The sequence below is a fragment of the Pelodiscus sinensis genome, chromosome 25, assembly GCF_052426305.1.
Source record: "Pelodiscus sinensis isolate ZL-2025 chromosome 25, ASM5242630v1, whole genome shotgun sequence".
Classification (NCBI taxonomy): Eukaryota; Metazoa; Chordata; order Testudines; family Trionychidae; genus Pelodiscus; species Pelodiscus sinensis.
In genome coordinates this window covers 20,154,602-20,169,255 of record NC_143076.1, presented here as the reverse complement: position 1 = coordinate 20,169,255, position 14,654 = coordinate 20,154,602, and the positions used below count along the sequence as shown (strand labels likewise).

The 14,654-nt window shown below is 63.7% G+C and overlaps 1 protein-coding gene across 2 annotated transcripts in view; it reads left to right on the top strand.

The window, feature by feature from the left end:
- Positions 1-12,584, top strand: part of PCSK7 (proprotein convertase subtilisin/kexin type 7) — a 39,802-nt gene extending 27,218 nt beyond the window's left edge. Inside the window, exons 7-13 of one of the 2 annotated variants that reach the window (XM_075909337.2) lie at positions 570-677; positions 1,327-1,429; positions 5,443-5,599; positions 6,116-6,210; positions 7,459-7,552; positions 8,786-8,903; positions 9,695-12,584. In XM_075909337.2, the coding sequence (XP_075765452.2) occupies positions 570-677; positions 1,327-1,429; positions 5,443-5,599; positions 6,116-6,210; positions 7,459-7,552; positions 8,786-8,903; positions 9,695-10,114 (1,095 nt within the window). In that variant the 3' untranslated portion in view covers positions 10,115-12,584. The remainder of the gene's footprint in view (positions 1-569; positions 678-1,326; positions 1,430-5,442; positions 5,600-6,115; positions 6,211-7,458; positions 7,553-8,785; positions 8,904-9,694) is intronic. The other variant, XM_075909336.2, reaches the window with a different exon arrangement.
- The last annotated feature ends 2,070 nt before the right edge of the window (positions 12,585-14,654 follow it).

Genomic DNA, 14,654 nt, shown 5'->3' with positions numbered 1-14,654 from the left:
AGTGGCCGGGGGGGTCCTTTATGCAGACACACAAAACTTGCTTTGGGGCAGGGTGGCTTTTCCCACAGTTGGAGACAGCCGCTGCGCCAGGCCCCGTGTGCGCTGCCCCCGCGCTGACGGCCGTGCCGCGTGTATCCCTGTGAATCCGGCAGCCTGGGCAGGCAGGGAGGAAAGGCCCCGCTGGGATGTTTCAGGGCAGAGGCGCTTGTGTCCTGTGTGCTGTTTGTTCTGCTTTGGAAGAGCGAGGGATCCCGGCTGGGCCAGGATTCAGCGGAAGCGAGGGGCGCCCTGTGCTCGCTCTCAGGGCCCGGGGCAGCACCTCGCTGCTGTGGCAAGTCACCGCCGAGCCTCTTTTCTGCCAAGGTGGCAGCGTGAGGCGGACGGAGCCTCCTCTCTTCTGACCGGTGCGAGACAGGGCCCAAGGGCAAGCGTGCAGCAGGGCGGGGAGGGCGCTCTCCGGTTCCCCCAGGCCTCGTCACTCTTGCCTTTGCACGGCAGGACGTTAGCTCGCCCCACAAGAGGCAGGGCCCCCTCCGCGGCTGACATGGCTCCCGCTTGTCCCTTTTCAGTATGAAGATCGTCGCACCGTCTGGGATGCTAACCAGGCCGGCCTCAGCCACAGCCATGAGCACGGCTTCGGCCTGCTAAATGCTTGGAGGCTTGTCAACGCCGCCACGGTAACGCCGCCACCATCCATCCGATGGGCAAACCCAGCTCACAACAGCTTCTCCCTCCCTCCTGCTCCTGGTGGCCCGGCCGAGGGGTGTCAGCCATCCCGTGTGTGCTAGAAAAGGGCAGGGGCTTCCCCTCCTCAGAGTTCCTGGGGCTGGGGGCGCGGGTTCTAGGCTGGCTCGTGTCGGTCACGGAACGGTTCCCTCCGTCCCAGCACCGCATGGGTGAGGCCTGCGAGGAAAGGCGCCCAGCTTGACACTCAGGCCCCGCGGGGAGATGGCCGCCCTGGCCATGTGCGATCATGAAATCCTGGCGGAAAACTGGCGGAACCGTTTGGGGGGATGGCAGAGATGAGGAAAGGCAGGCGCCCCCGCACACGCGTGCTGTGAGAACACGGCTTCGCTTTCTGCCGGGCCTCCCGCGGATCCTCTCCCATCAGCCCCGAAGGGGGACAAGGCCCAAGGCCTTCCTTGTAGGGCAAGTGAGATGCTGACTTGGGGGCCAGCTGCAAGGACTCCTGCTGCACCTCCTCTCTATGCAGCTGCGTTGGGGGTGAAGTCGGGAGCCCTTAGGCCAGTAGTGCGGGCCTGCCCTCCGCAGTCGGAGCTCGGATGCTGCGGGAGACTAACTTGCGCCCCCTCTTTCCTTGCCCAGGTCTGGGAGTCTGTCCCATACTTGGCCTCGTATAGCAGCCCCGTTTTAAAGGAGGGCAGGACCATCCAGCAGGGCCCTCAGGCCCTGGAAGTCACCTGGAACGGTAAGCTCGGCGTGTCCCCTTCCTCGTGCCCCAGCGAGCGCGCCCACCTAGAGGAGTACGAAGCCGTGTAGTCACAAGGGCCCCAGCTCAAATCACCATCTAGGCCATGGCCACCAAAAGCCGCCGTCGCCTGTGGGAGCTGAAGGTGGAAGGGTCCCGAGTCACGCCTGCCCCCCTCCCCCCAGGGTGCCCCAGTGGGTGAGGCTGTGAGTGGGAGGCGTGCTGCCACTGCCCATGCAGGGCTCACTGTGTCTCCAGGACTGTCATAGACCCCCCCAAAACGTGCCTGGCAAAGGGCTCAGCAGGCGGCAGAAGATGCAGAGAGAAGCTTGGGGCCAGGAAGGAGTCGGAGCATTCGGGGCCCAGGCCCGCAGCAGGGAGGAGGGGAATGGCGGGAGCGACGCTTGGGAAGGAGCTGGATCGGGGGACGTAGGGAGGACAGGAAGGCTGTTCCAGCATAAGGCTCACACCCAGCTGATGGCTCAGAAGGGCGTTTCTCGCTGGTGTAGGCTGCTGCCTTGCTAAGGGGTGACAGGCCTCCAGGGAGCACAGTTGCCCTGCCCTGCCATGCAGGGGCAGGAGAGCCGCTTGGGGGAATAGCTGTGGCTATAGGGATGGCCCAGGGGACAGGACGGGAGGGCAGGGACAGGCTGGCCTAGCACAAGCCCAGGGATTTCGGACGATGAAAGAGTTAAGTGTCCCAAGAAGCCGGATTCTCCTCTTTCTTTTTGAGGCTGCTGCTGTTCTGGGAGCTTGAGCTGTTTCTCCTCCCCCCTCCCCCCGCCCCCCGAGGTGAATAAATGGATGGCTTTGGAAAGGCAGGCGGCGTGAGCGAGCGCGTACGCCAGGGCCCGTCGCGGCAGGGCTGGGTTGTAGCCAGACCTGTTCGGCTGCCTTTGACCATTTTAGGTAATATTGCAGCTTCTGACTTGGCCGGCCACTGTCAACACGAGCAAGGCCCCTCTCCGGAGCGCTGCCAGTGGGAAGCCGCGGCCCAGCCGTGAAGTTGGGCTGGTGCGGTGCAGCCCGAGCAGCGGGGCTTGTTTTCCTTCCCATTCCCGGAGCCCCCGCGCCTGCCACGTGGGCCCGCGTGTTTCGGTCTGTCCTTCCCCGCCCCGACTCCCCAGCGGGGGCTGAACCTGGGAGTAAACCCGGGCTGGGAACCCTTATTTGGGCCGGGGGCCATGCAAACATGAGCAGCAAAAAACCCCAAACCCACAAACAAAGTACCCTCCCTGATGTGGCCTCTGGGCTAGTAGATTTAGTGGCCCCGACACGCTGGGTGGGGGCAGGAATGAGGAGTTCAGTGTGGGAGGGGGCTGTCAGGAAGCAGGCTTGGGGTGTGGGGTCTGGGTGCGAGGGAGGGTCTGGATCCCCGATGCTGGGGAGGGAGCCCCAAGCCTTGGGGGCCAGATCCAGGAAAGCCAGGGCTGCATCCGGTCCCTGGGCCATAGGTTCCCCACCCCTGGATTAACCCTTTGGCTCACTGGTCCTGGGAATTCATCCCATTGTTGAGCCTGGTGAGACCGCCAGGGTGCAGAGGAACATCCCCCTTGCCCCTCTCCGAGAGGCCCAAAGCACCCCGCTCTCGCTGGGGGGGACATGGGGAGCCCCTCTGCCGAGCGACTGACCTGCCAGACAGCGTGGAATCCTGGGGCTGCCTCTGACGCCCACCTGCCCCTCTGCCTGGCAGGGAGCCCCCTGCTTTGAACCCCTCCATCCGTGGGCGAGGCCCAGCTGACTGATTTCCCGCACAGTCGCACTGAGGGTGACCCCCTTGTCTAGGATTAACCACTCCAGGCTCCGAGTCCTGGGCGCTAGCGCCTGGTCTGGGGCGCGGGGCAGCGGGCAGAGAATTTGGAGTATCAGGGGATTTCCTCCATTGCAAGCCCACTGAGGCGCCTTGGCAGGAGTGTGCCCTGCGTATTTTGTGCCGGCTGTGCAGAGGGAGTGGAGAGGGGAGGGCCCATGTCCTCCCTGAGCACTGAATTCACACACAGAGCCCCGGCCGCCCAGCCCCGGGAAAGAGGCAACCTCTGCAGTGAGGCTGTAAAACAGCAAGAGGGAAACTAGCCCTGTCCCAGCAGCAGTGTACATGGAGTCGGGCTTGTTTTCCGCTGGGGGAGCCTCACAGCGCACGGCGCGGAGAGAAAACCGGGCGCTGCTGCAGCTGGGGAGCACTTGCCCTAAAAGGCATTCCGGGTGGGAAGTGCAGCAGCAAACAAGATGCTGGGAAACGCCCGAAAAAAGAGGCTCGGGGAGGCCAAGTATGTCTGGAGGAAAGCGGCTGCTCTGCTCTCCGCCCAGGTGCCCTGGGTTCTCACTGGGGGCTTAGCCCTTGCTCAGCTCTGGGCCTGGGGAGACAGGAACGGGCCAGGACACAGGCGAGAGGCCTGCGTGGCTGCAGCCAAGCCCAGTCCGTGAGGCAATCCCTGGGTCTGTCTGGTGGGGGTGGACTCATGAGCCAGACGCTTCCTGGCTGGAGGGCTGTTGAAAGAGCAGCCGCAGCGCCCGTGACGCGGCTTGGCCAATAGTAAATATGGCCAAAATGCACCGGGCTGGGGACAGTGGTGGCTGGGAAAGATGGATTATTTTGAAAAAGTCCAACTGTTGCTGTCAGCTATTCCCAGATGAAACGGGTGTTTCGTTTGGCAAGGCAACTCGAGTTGTTTAAAAATAAACAGCAAAAAAGGAAGAAAAACACCCGAAAAGGAAACAGCAAGAATTCCTTCCTTTTCGGGGGTTGCTGCTGGTGGGTTTTCTTTTCTTTTCTTTTCCGGGGTCCAATGAAATGTGTTTCTTTCCGTGAGAAAAGCCAAACATTCAGTTTTGTTTCCAAATGACCCGGCATTGGTCTGAGAGTTTGGGGGTTGCCCCCCAAACTAGAGAATCAATTATTCACACAGCTGCCAACTCTGGCTGAAATCTGCTGCTGTCAGACTCCCTGGCGGAGTGGTTCCTAGTCAGTGAGCCGCTCCCTTGGAGGGGCAGTGCTGACCAATGGCTGGAACTGTGGACTGGGAGCCTGGCCTCCCTTGCCACTTGGAAGCATGTAATTTACCCTCCCTGTGCTTCTGTGCCCCAAGCTTCAAGTGGGAGCACAGATCCCTCCAGCTCCCCGGTGGCTGGGAGGGTAATTCCCTGGGGTTTGCAAAGGGCTTGGAGATTCCTGGGCACAAGCGAGGGCAAAGGATCAGTATTGCAGTGCCGACGACTGCCAGGTTCTCGGTGCAGCCCTGACCCGCTACATCCGCACCCTCCTCTCACTGCTCTGGAATTCGCAGTCGCTGAGGCAGGGCCGTGTGGAATTCTGGTTGTAAACCGGCCTCTCGGCCACCTTGAACTCAGCCCGGCCGTGCCGCGGAGCGTCACGCTGTACCGGAGCCGGGGCACTTGAATCCCTGTGGGGGAAGGCTGGAGCATTCCGTCCTTCCATTTCCCGGGCCCCACGGGACAGCCCAGTCGGGCAGGAATCGCCCTGCAAACCCAGCGACGCAGCTTGGGAAGATTGTGCAGAGGAAGGTTTGGCTGGGGGAGCAAAGCGCATCTGCAGTGGCTCCCAGGCCTGGAGGTGGCTGCGACCTGGTGGCGCTCGTGTGTCTGATCATGACAAACTTCCTGCATTCAGGCTGCGGGAGAGATTCTCCAGGGCCCGAGCCCGGCCCCCCAGCAAAGCAGAGCAGCGCCCCCCTGCTGCGCCAATGTGCACCTCGGAGCAGGGGTGCAGCTGCTTTCTGCTGATGGCGGGAGGGAACAGCGAAGCCCTCCCCCGCCCTGGCCGTTTTCCCACAGTGCAGGTGGCTCATTCGAGAGAGTTGAGACACCGGTGGCAGCGTCGGTGCCCGCGCACCAGCATTCGAATGGGAGGCAGCCTTGCCGCGTGTGCGGGCAGAGTCGGGGGGAGGTGTGCGTGCAGCCCACAGCGTGGGAGAGGCTGGGGGTACATGGGGAGCGCTCAGCAGGCATCCGACAGGCCAGCCTGCTGACGCCTGCACGTCTTGACTCCTTTCCAGTCACGGCGAGCGACCTCGCGCTGTCTGGCATGAGGACCCTGGAGCACGTGGCAGTGACCGTCACCATAACCCACCCTCGCCGGGGCAACCTGGAAATCAAACTCCTCTGCCCCAGCGGCATGGTGTCCAAGATCGGCACCGCCAGGAGCCTGGACTCGTAAGCAGTGCGGCAGCTCACCCGTGGGAAGAAGGCGTGGGGCAGGACTCGAGAGCGCCTGTGGGCCTGGAGATGAGGGGGCCGGGGGGCTGCGTGTGGATGCGGGCGCTGAGCCCAAGGATAGCTCCTCACTCGCCCAGGCGTGTCTGTCCCCAAGGGCTGTGGGAGCTCCCTTCTGAGCCCCGCAAGCTGCTGCAGAGCAGTTCCTGCCCATTGCGAGGCAGCGCGGGGAGCAGGCGGGTTCATCAGGCGCAGCGCCCCGGTTCCTGGCCAGGTCTCAGCACCGCCCTCGGGATGAGCCGTCTGGGCTCTGCACCCCAGCTGTCCCTCTCCCACCACCTCGTGCTGCAGCGGCCAGGGCAGAGCCATGGCTGTCAGGCCTGTGGGCACTGTCTGCAGTCTGCACTGACACCAGGGACTCCCCGCCCGAGTCTGCGCGCTGGGGCAAGGCCAGACGCCCCCAGGCGCCCGCCGGCTCCCTCGCCCTCAAGGGTATTTGTCTTCTCCCTCGCGCAGGGATCCCAACGGCTTCGCTGACTGGACCTTCTCCACCGTGCGCTGCTGGGGGGAGGAAGCCCAGGGCACGTACAGACTCATTATCAGGGATATCGGTGAGTCCCGCCCGCCCTCCGCCCCAGCCTGGTGGCGACTTTCATTTCTGGGTGGGGTCCTCGCCAGGCTCCTCCCGCTGTGCAGAGCGACTCCACTGACTGCTGCTGAGTTCCTGGGGGGCTTCTACAACGCTGCCCCTGCTCCACCCCCCCCCCAGCACCCCTGCTTCAGCCCTCTGCTGCCTGCTGCTGCACCCTGCCGCACCGCCTGCTGCCCCAGGGCAGGCCTCTCCAGCACCAGGGCTGCTCGCTGTGCGGGGAGGGGCCGTGCCGTGGCTCAGGCTGCTTGGGGCTGAGGCCTACCAGAGCCCTGGCCACCAATGGCATTTGCTTGCAGAGCCGCTGGGGCTCAGCCCGGCTGCGGGGTGGCCAGGTGTCCGGTACTGACCCGCACAGGCCGGCATTTTCGCCTCCTGTCTGGTAAAAAAATTCCGAGAATACCGGGTACCTACAATGTCCGGTATTTTCCCGGCCAGGAGGCGAAAATCCCGGGTGCTTACCTGGTTCCACAGGGAGCTGTCCAGCCCGGAGCAGGGAGACAAGATGGCAGACGGCCGCCAGCAGCCTGTTAGAGCCAAAGAGCCTCAAAAGCATTTCTTAAAGGGGCCATGCTGGGTTGTTTTTGCTTAACTCTCAGGGATTTTTGTTTTTTTCTTCCCTCAACAACTTTGGTCTCCCCCCTTTTTTTTTTCCTCAACAGAATTTTTTCCCCAGTGGTTTGTTTGGTTTTTTTGCGGGGGAGGAGTGTTCGGTATTATTGGTTAAACCATCTGGCAGCCCTACCTGGCAGCGAGCGGTGCTTTTGGGCGTGGGCACTGCCGTGCGTTCTCGGGGTGCTCGGATGTGGGTCCTCTCAGGAACCACGAGGGGAGCAGGCGTTTGTGTGCCGGCTGGCTGCCACGGGGGCCACGTGCCCACTGCCCACGTGATGGCAGAACAGTGCCAAGCACGTTCATTCCCAGCCCAGCAGGCACACAGGCAGGGCCAGCCCACAACACTTTGGCACCTGAGGCGGGGAGCTCAATTGACGCCCCCTCGTGTGGGCCAAGACTGTGAAAGGTCTCGATTCTCTGGGTCCGAGTGGCGCCCTCCCCCCCCCAGTCTGGCACCTGAGCCGGCCGCCTCAGTTCGCCTCATGGTAAGGCCGGCCCGGCACACAGGGCAAGCGGGAAGGCTGTGTCCTCTGGGACGCTGCAGCGGCAGGTGCCAGTCGAGCCTGGTAGGATTGTCCTCCCTTGGCTGTTCCAGGGGATGGGACCCTGACGCTGGGGACGTTGAAGCAGTGGCAGCTGACGCTGTACGGCTCTTCGTGGACTCCGGCGGAGATGCGGGAACGGCAGAGGTAGGAGGGCCTCTTCCTGGGAGCTGGGTGGCCAGGCTGAGGCCAGGCAGCAGGCGTCTGTATGGGGACAGATTGCCGGCAGGGCACACCGAACGAAGCAGCTCGCTCTCTCTCTCAGTGGGGTGTGACTGTGTCTGCAGCCTTCCTCCAAACGCACCCCGCGAGAGAGCTACAGTGATCCCGGTTGCCAGGATATCACCCGGGCGACTCGGCAGCCGCATGGAACGGTGTTTCCATGGCTCCCGAGGGCAGCTGAATAACAGTGACAGCTCTGCACAGCCCTCCTCGGCCTGGGACCCATTCGTAGCCGCTCGGCATGGCATTGCCGATGGGGGTCCTTCCAGCCTCGCTCCCAGGAGGGACCCCTGGGCTCTGGGAGGAAGGGCAGTTTGGGTCTCCAGAGAGGAGGAGTCTGATCTCTCCGTAGCCTCACAAATCGGGGGCTGCTGAGCAGCTGGAAGCAGCGTCTCTAAGCCTCTTGCCTCCTGGGCAAATGAGGGAGCAGCGCAGGCGACTTCACCTCTCGCTGTAGCGCTGCCTGTCAGACTCGTTACCAAACAGGCTGGCAGCTGATGGGCCCTGCGTCTCCCCACCTCCCTGAGCGGAAGGGAGATCCAAGCCAGTCCCCCGCCGATGGGGGCCAAGCACCTTCCGGCAGGGCTGGTGCCTCTTACAGGAGCGCAGACCTGGGCAAAAATGGACCCCTGGAGGAGCGGAAACCCGCTTTCCTAGCCCCGCGGGCAGTGCCTCTGGAATGGTCTCCTGCTTGCTGCTACAAGCTGGTGGGTCCGTCCCTCCTCCCCTCCCCTCCATCCTGTTTGTCTCCTGCTTGTGCCCGTCTCGCCTGGAAGAGCCTGTCCAGCGGCATGGAGCCGTTTAACAGCCATTTGCCCAGCCCGGGCAGTCGGGTCCGAAGGGGCTGTCTCCAGGGGCGGCCGTGTACAGACGAGTGCCCCGTGGCCCCTCGAGACGAACAAATAGATACGTGGTCCCACGCACTTTCGTGGCAGCCCCTGCTGCCATCTCGAGTGCCTGGGGACCTTGGTGTAAAACGCGTGTTACCGCTATCGCATCCGTGCCTTGCGGAAGGTTCCAAATCCCAGTGCCCCCTAAATCCTACGGAGGGCGCTGGGCCCTGGGGGGCCTGAGCCAGCGCTGCTCCTTGCCTAGCCCGGCTTCTCCCGGCCGTTCCTGGCTGCAGGGCAGTTCCGTGAGCCCGTGTCTTGGCTTCAGGCTCCTGGAGGAGGCCATGAGTGGACGGTACCTGAGCAGTGACGAGTCCCTGCCGTGCCCGCCGGGGCTGGAGATCTCCGAGCAGGAGCGGTACACCATCCCGGCCAACACCCTCAAGGTAAGGCCTGCAGCCTGCACGGGGGTATCCGGCCTTGCTTTGGGGAGCTGACTGGGGCCTGGGTGGCTCCGGGGGCAGCGGTAGGACCCGGGGCATGTCCTCTGGGGCCTGTTCCTGTTCAGGACCGCAGTGAGCTGGCGCTTAACACCCGACCGCTGGCCAGTGCAAAGTGAGTCGGGGGCAGGACACGGCTCAGCCCCACCCCCCCGCACCAGGCCACGTGGCACAGGCCAGGGACACCCCATTGGCCTGACCTGCCTGGCCCCTGCTGGCGGTCTCCTCAGAAGGCCTGGGGCTGCGTAGGCCTGCATGTCTCCTCCCAGATAGTCGCTCGGCTCACTCTGCCTTCCAGTGCCTGCGTGTCTCCTCCCACTTCCACGCTCGCGTGGGCCCCGTCCAGATAGTCGTTCTGCTCGTGACTCCCTGGCGAGATCCCAGGGGCCGTACCTTCGCCGGCTCGAGGGAGTGCTGTCCAGAGACCAGACAGTTCAGTCCCGGAGCCCACCCACCCCTCTTATCCGCTAGCCCAGGTGCCCTGGAGGCAGGGAGCCAGCTGCCCCGGGTGGTTGCAGCCCCTTCTGGGAACGCAAGGCTGTCTGCTCTCCGCCTTGGTGGCCAACACGAAAGTGCAGGCTTGTTCGAGGCCTGCCCTAGGGCTCTCCCCTCTCAGGCCAGCTGGCATGGCTGCCGGCTTGGCACCCGGCTTCGGGGGAGATGATATCAGCTCTTGGGTTTGGATAGGAGGCTTTGCCTTCTAATGGGGCTTTCTCCTTCTCCTCTCCCTCCCCCAGATGCTGATGTTGCTCGGGTGCTTCGCGGTCTTCTGGGCCATCTACTACATGCTGGAGGTTTCCCTGTTGAGAAACAAGGTGGTTTTCAACCTGGCGTGCCCCCGCTTCCCCGCCTGCAGATGGCCCCCCAGGGCTGGGCGCTGGCAGAGCGTGGAGAAGGGGACGGACACCGAGTCCATCCCGCTGTATGGAGAGAAGGACACGGAGGGTGTTGAGATGGAGTCGGAGCATCCACTGCCCAGCCCGGAGGCCCCCGAGAGCTTAGGGGAAGAGGGAAGCTGGAGCCCTCAGACCCCGGTACCTCCCAGCAGTGGCAGGAGCCCAGGCTGTCGCGAAGTTGTCCATTTGGGGTCAGGCTACCTCGGCCGGGACCTGGCCTGTGAGCTCCTGGTGGCAGACAGGGAGCAGCAGACGTGCTAGCTGGAGATGAGCGCTCAGGATGCTGGCTGATCCTGGCTATCGTCCTCCCTGGTTGTGGGGGGGACTTTGCTCACACCCTCCCAAGCCGCCGCAGGCTTTCCCTGTGTAACAGGGTCGGATGTGGCTCTGACAGGCCCGCGGCTGAGGCGGGACCAGCAAATCGCTCTCGACATTCCCCATCGCAAGAGCGAAACGAGCCTTAACTTGCCTCATTACGGAGACCGGCCAGCGGCACAACTCAGGGCTTCCCCCGCTTCCTCGGGCCTAGGCCCTGCGCTCCCGCAGCACTCGGCGTCCGCTGAGCGGAGCTTCCTTTCATTCCCGGGGCGCCCCGCCCAGGGCCAGCCTGCCCGCTGAAGGGGAAGCCCGAGCTGACCGATGGCAGCCCGCGAGCCTGAGCGCGCTCCTGGGGCCGGCTTTGGAGCGGCGCTCGCAGGCGCTGGCCAGAGGAGCCGGAAGGTTTCCCCGTGGCGGGTGCCCTCCCTGGTGCACACACAGCCCGTGCCTTCCCCGGGCAGGGCGGGGATGGGGGAAGGGCCCTCGGGAATTCTCGGGATTAGCCCAAGGAGAGGCCTCGGGGCCTGACTCCTCACAGCAGCTGGACCCCAGCGTGTCTGCGTTGCCGTCAGTGGCCGCCCTGGGAGAGCAGACAGGCCCTTGGAGCTGGACTCGCTCCAGCCAAGCCCCGCGGCAGCGCTGCTCGGGCGCCAGGGGTGTCTCTGATCCTGCAGACGGGAGAGTCCGGCTTCCGGACCCTGCTAGGGTTATGCCCAGCCCCGGACTTGGCCCAGTCCCCTTGCCAGGAGCCTCAGGGGCGCCCCCGGTGGAGGAGACTGTCACCCCTTCATTCCAGGCCCTCAGTGAGCCGGGTGGCGCCCTGGCCCCACGCTGTCCAGGAGCCTAGGGTGATGGTGTCTCGTGGCCACCCCCTGAGGGGTTAACGTCTCTGCAGTCCCTTTGGCCTTGTCGGGTCTGGGCCCGAGTCTTTGAGGTGCCTCCCCAGAGGGGAGTCCAGCCAGACCTTCCCTCCCCCTGTCCCCAGCATGGGCTCCGTGCCAGCTGCCTCGGGTGGGTTTGGTACCCCGGGCACTTCCTGCTTCCAAGAGCTCGAACCGAGGGTCACTCCCTAGGCAGGCTCCTGAACCCCTTGAGACGTTGAGGGGCGTGGGGAGCGGACAGCCGTGCCCGCCTGCAACCAGCAGGCTGGAAGGCCGGAGCGAGGCTGTCCCTTCCCCGCAGGCTGCGGGGAGCCCGGGCCCTGGCCGCAGGCGGGTAGGTGCCATTGTGGCTTAGCTCAGGGCTGGGCTGGGCGCCCGGGGCCTGCAAGGGGCAGAGTGAGGGTCTGTGCAGTCGCGGCCCCAAGGGAAGCGCAGTTGTCAGCTGTGGCTTCCCCAGCCCTACCCGGCGGGTTAGCGGGATGACAGCAGGGGCCCTGTCAGCGAAGGGCACCTGGCTGCCTTTGCATCGGGCCCCGTGGCTTCCTGTTTTCATGGCACAGGGGCAGGGGGAGGGTCTCAGCCGGGGCCCTGCGTGGCCAGCAGCAGCCGCAGTTTGGCTAGTAGTGTTTGCTATAGTCCCAAAGCCGCTGTCCTCCCTCTCCGGTCTGTGCCATGGCAGCTGCTGCTGGGAAAGTCTCTGCGTGGGACGGGGCCTGGGCTGTGCTGCCTAGTGCCTAGTGCCTAGTGCCTAGCTCCGTGGGTCTGTGTGGGAGGGGAGCCTGTGACGCTGGCCAGGAAGCTAGCCTAGGTGAGGGTGCTATGCAGTGCGAGAAGGCCTAGACAGGGTGTAGCCGCTTGGTGGCCTGTAGAAGCCGACAGGAAAGCTAGTGGTCTCTGTGTGGCCAACCGGAGTCTTCATTTCCCGGTTCCTCAGCCAGCTGCCGTCCCCTGCTGCCCTTGCTTGCGGGGCTCTGCCTGCTGCCTGCGTTTCATCGCCAGATCTCCTAAGAGGTGGCTAACGCTAGCCGAGCGTGGACAGAAAGACGCCTCTGCCCATTTCCAGTGGCAGCAATTGCCCCGTTCCCTGCCGGCCGACACGTTTGGCCCCTCCTCTCACCCACTAGCCAGGGGAAGGTGAAGCGAGGGCCGGCACTGGCATTCCCAGCAAACGGCGGGGGCCCAGCCTGTGCGGAGAGGAGGTGCCTTTCTGCGGGCCTAGTTTCTATAGCACGGCTGTGTCGGAGCCCCGGATGGGCCAGAGGAAGCGAGTGCAGAAGGGTGCTGCGCTGGGTGAGCCTCGGGAGTGGCAGGACCCTGAGGCCGGCAGTACATTGCACGGCGGGCTGGGTGTGTGACGGTGCCCATGTGTCTCTGCCGCGTGGCGCGGTGCTCCAGTGGGGCGGAGGGGTCGGCTGCGTATGCAATCGCCCGTCACACAAAAGCTTTTCTTTTTCTAAAGGTGGGGGTGGGGGGGGATTTTTTAAACAGCAAAGTCCTTTTTGTGCAGCTTTCCAAAATAAAGTCTTGAAAAACCGGACTGGCTGCGGAAATCTCTCCGTGGGCCACTCCGCTCGCTGCGCAGGAGACCAAGATCCCTGGGCACCCACCAGCAGGCCGGGGGACGGGGAGCGTAGCTTTGACTGACTCTTGGGGCTGCTCTTCAGGGGCGCTGAGCACCCACGGAGCCCAGGGATGTCAGTGTGTGTGTGTGTGTGTGTGTGTGTGTGTGTGTGTGTGTGTGCGCGCGCGTGCGCTTGCGTGCGCGCAGGATGTCTGACACTCAAGCCCCGCCTGCATGGGGTGGGTTCTGGCTGCTGGTTGTTGGCAGGTGCGACAGCGAGTCGGGGCTCCTCCGATCCTGCAGCCCCGTAGCAGCAAGAACAGACTCCACCAGCCAGTAGAACAGGGGGGTTTATTGCTTCTCCAGGATACAGCCCAGCACAGACGTGGTGTGGTTACAGGAGTCTGGGCCAGGATGCCTCAGCCCCCTTGATGCCTCAGCCTGGGCCCTTAGATTCCAGCCCTCTCCTTAGTCTGTCTCCTTAGTCTGTCTCCTCCAACCCAAAACTGCCCCTTCCCCCGCACACTCCCTTCCTTAGTTCCCTGGCTGTCCTCAACCGGTCTGACCGGTTGGGTCTTTGTCCACCTGACCTAGGCAGCCCATCTGCTGTGCAGTGCTCACAGGCAGAGGCCAGTGTCATCCACAGCTCACAGCCCAAGCACAGCAACCAGCAAGGAACTGACACTACATCACAGCGTGGATGAGTCAGTGGGAATCACACCGCACAGCGCAGAGGGGCACCGGGTTACAGAGCGGACAGCCCCCGCACTACGCCACAGCAGGCGCTGCTCCCCAAGGGGCTAGCAGAGCCCTGGCAGAGGCATTCATCCCTCACCGTGCCTCACATTGCCACCGGCCTGGCTGTTCCCTGCACAGAACCACACAGCACAGCCGGCGACTGACTGTCACCCCAGCGGCCATGGCGAACGGCTGTCCTGCAGAGCACTGAGAAGCCGAGCCCCAGGAGGTCTCAGTGCCGAAAGCTGACCTACCTCCACGATTGTTGGAATTGGATGGCGATTAGGTTTCAGGGGTGTATTTCCACTGCTACTGACTGAGCTAAGCCATACTTTAGACCAGGGGTGGGGAACCTACGGCGTGGGGGCTGGGTGCAGCCCCTGGCTTGCCTGGATCGGGCCCCTGAGGGTCAGGGCCCCTCCCAGCACTTGAGAGCCCGTGCCGGCGCTCCAGACCCCCGACACCCCACCGTGAGGCTGGAGCCCACAAAATCTAGGCGGGGTTCCCCGGCCTCTGGTGTGCGAGGGGAATGTGGGGAGCATCTTTCTCCTTTGCTCCTCACTCGGGGGCCATGTCAGGGAGGGGTGGTGGGTTAGTTTTCGCTTCGCAGTGTGTGCGGTCCCGTCTGATTTTATTGCGGGCAGCAGCCCCCAGCTCACACAAGGTTCCCACCCTGGTGTAGAAGGGCTGACAGGTCAGCGTCACGTTCCCTGCGTGGGCGCCGTGACCATGCAAGGCGCGCCCCGGGCTCTGCAGGCCCGCTGGAGGATGCCGGGGAATCGACGACTGGGATGAGCAAGCGAGCCAAGCTCCATCGCGCAGACAACCAAAAAGCAGCAACTCGGGCCAAAGAGGCGCCTAGGCTGCATCATTCAAACCAGAGGGTGAAAAAATCAAAGGCCCCACCTCTGTTTCCAGCATGTGCGTGCCGGAGCGATGGGGAGTAACGACGGCGTCACTGCCTTACGCAGCTCCAGGCGACATCGGCACCCTGCTTTTGCGGGCCAGTCACGTGGCTGCAAAATCAGTCCCGTCTGTCTGTCCAGCAGGGGATCTGTTTGTCCAGCTTTTAAAGCCAGCAGGACCCCCGGGAACCGCGTGCTCAGCTGTGCGTAACAGGCTGTGGGGCTTCCCTGCATTCACTCCGGTTTGAAATAAAGCAGGCCCGTTAGAACCTCAGCCCACCTGCCAGCCCCCTCCTCTGGAGCATTTGCCGCGTTTCCTCTTGAGTGCTTGTGCGCACTCGGGGCAGAAAATCCCGGGGAGCTAGTGAGACTTTACAAAGAACTCTAGAAAACTGCAC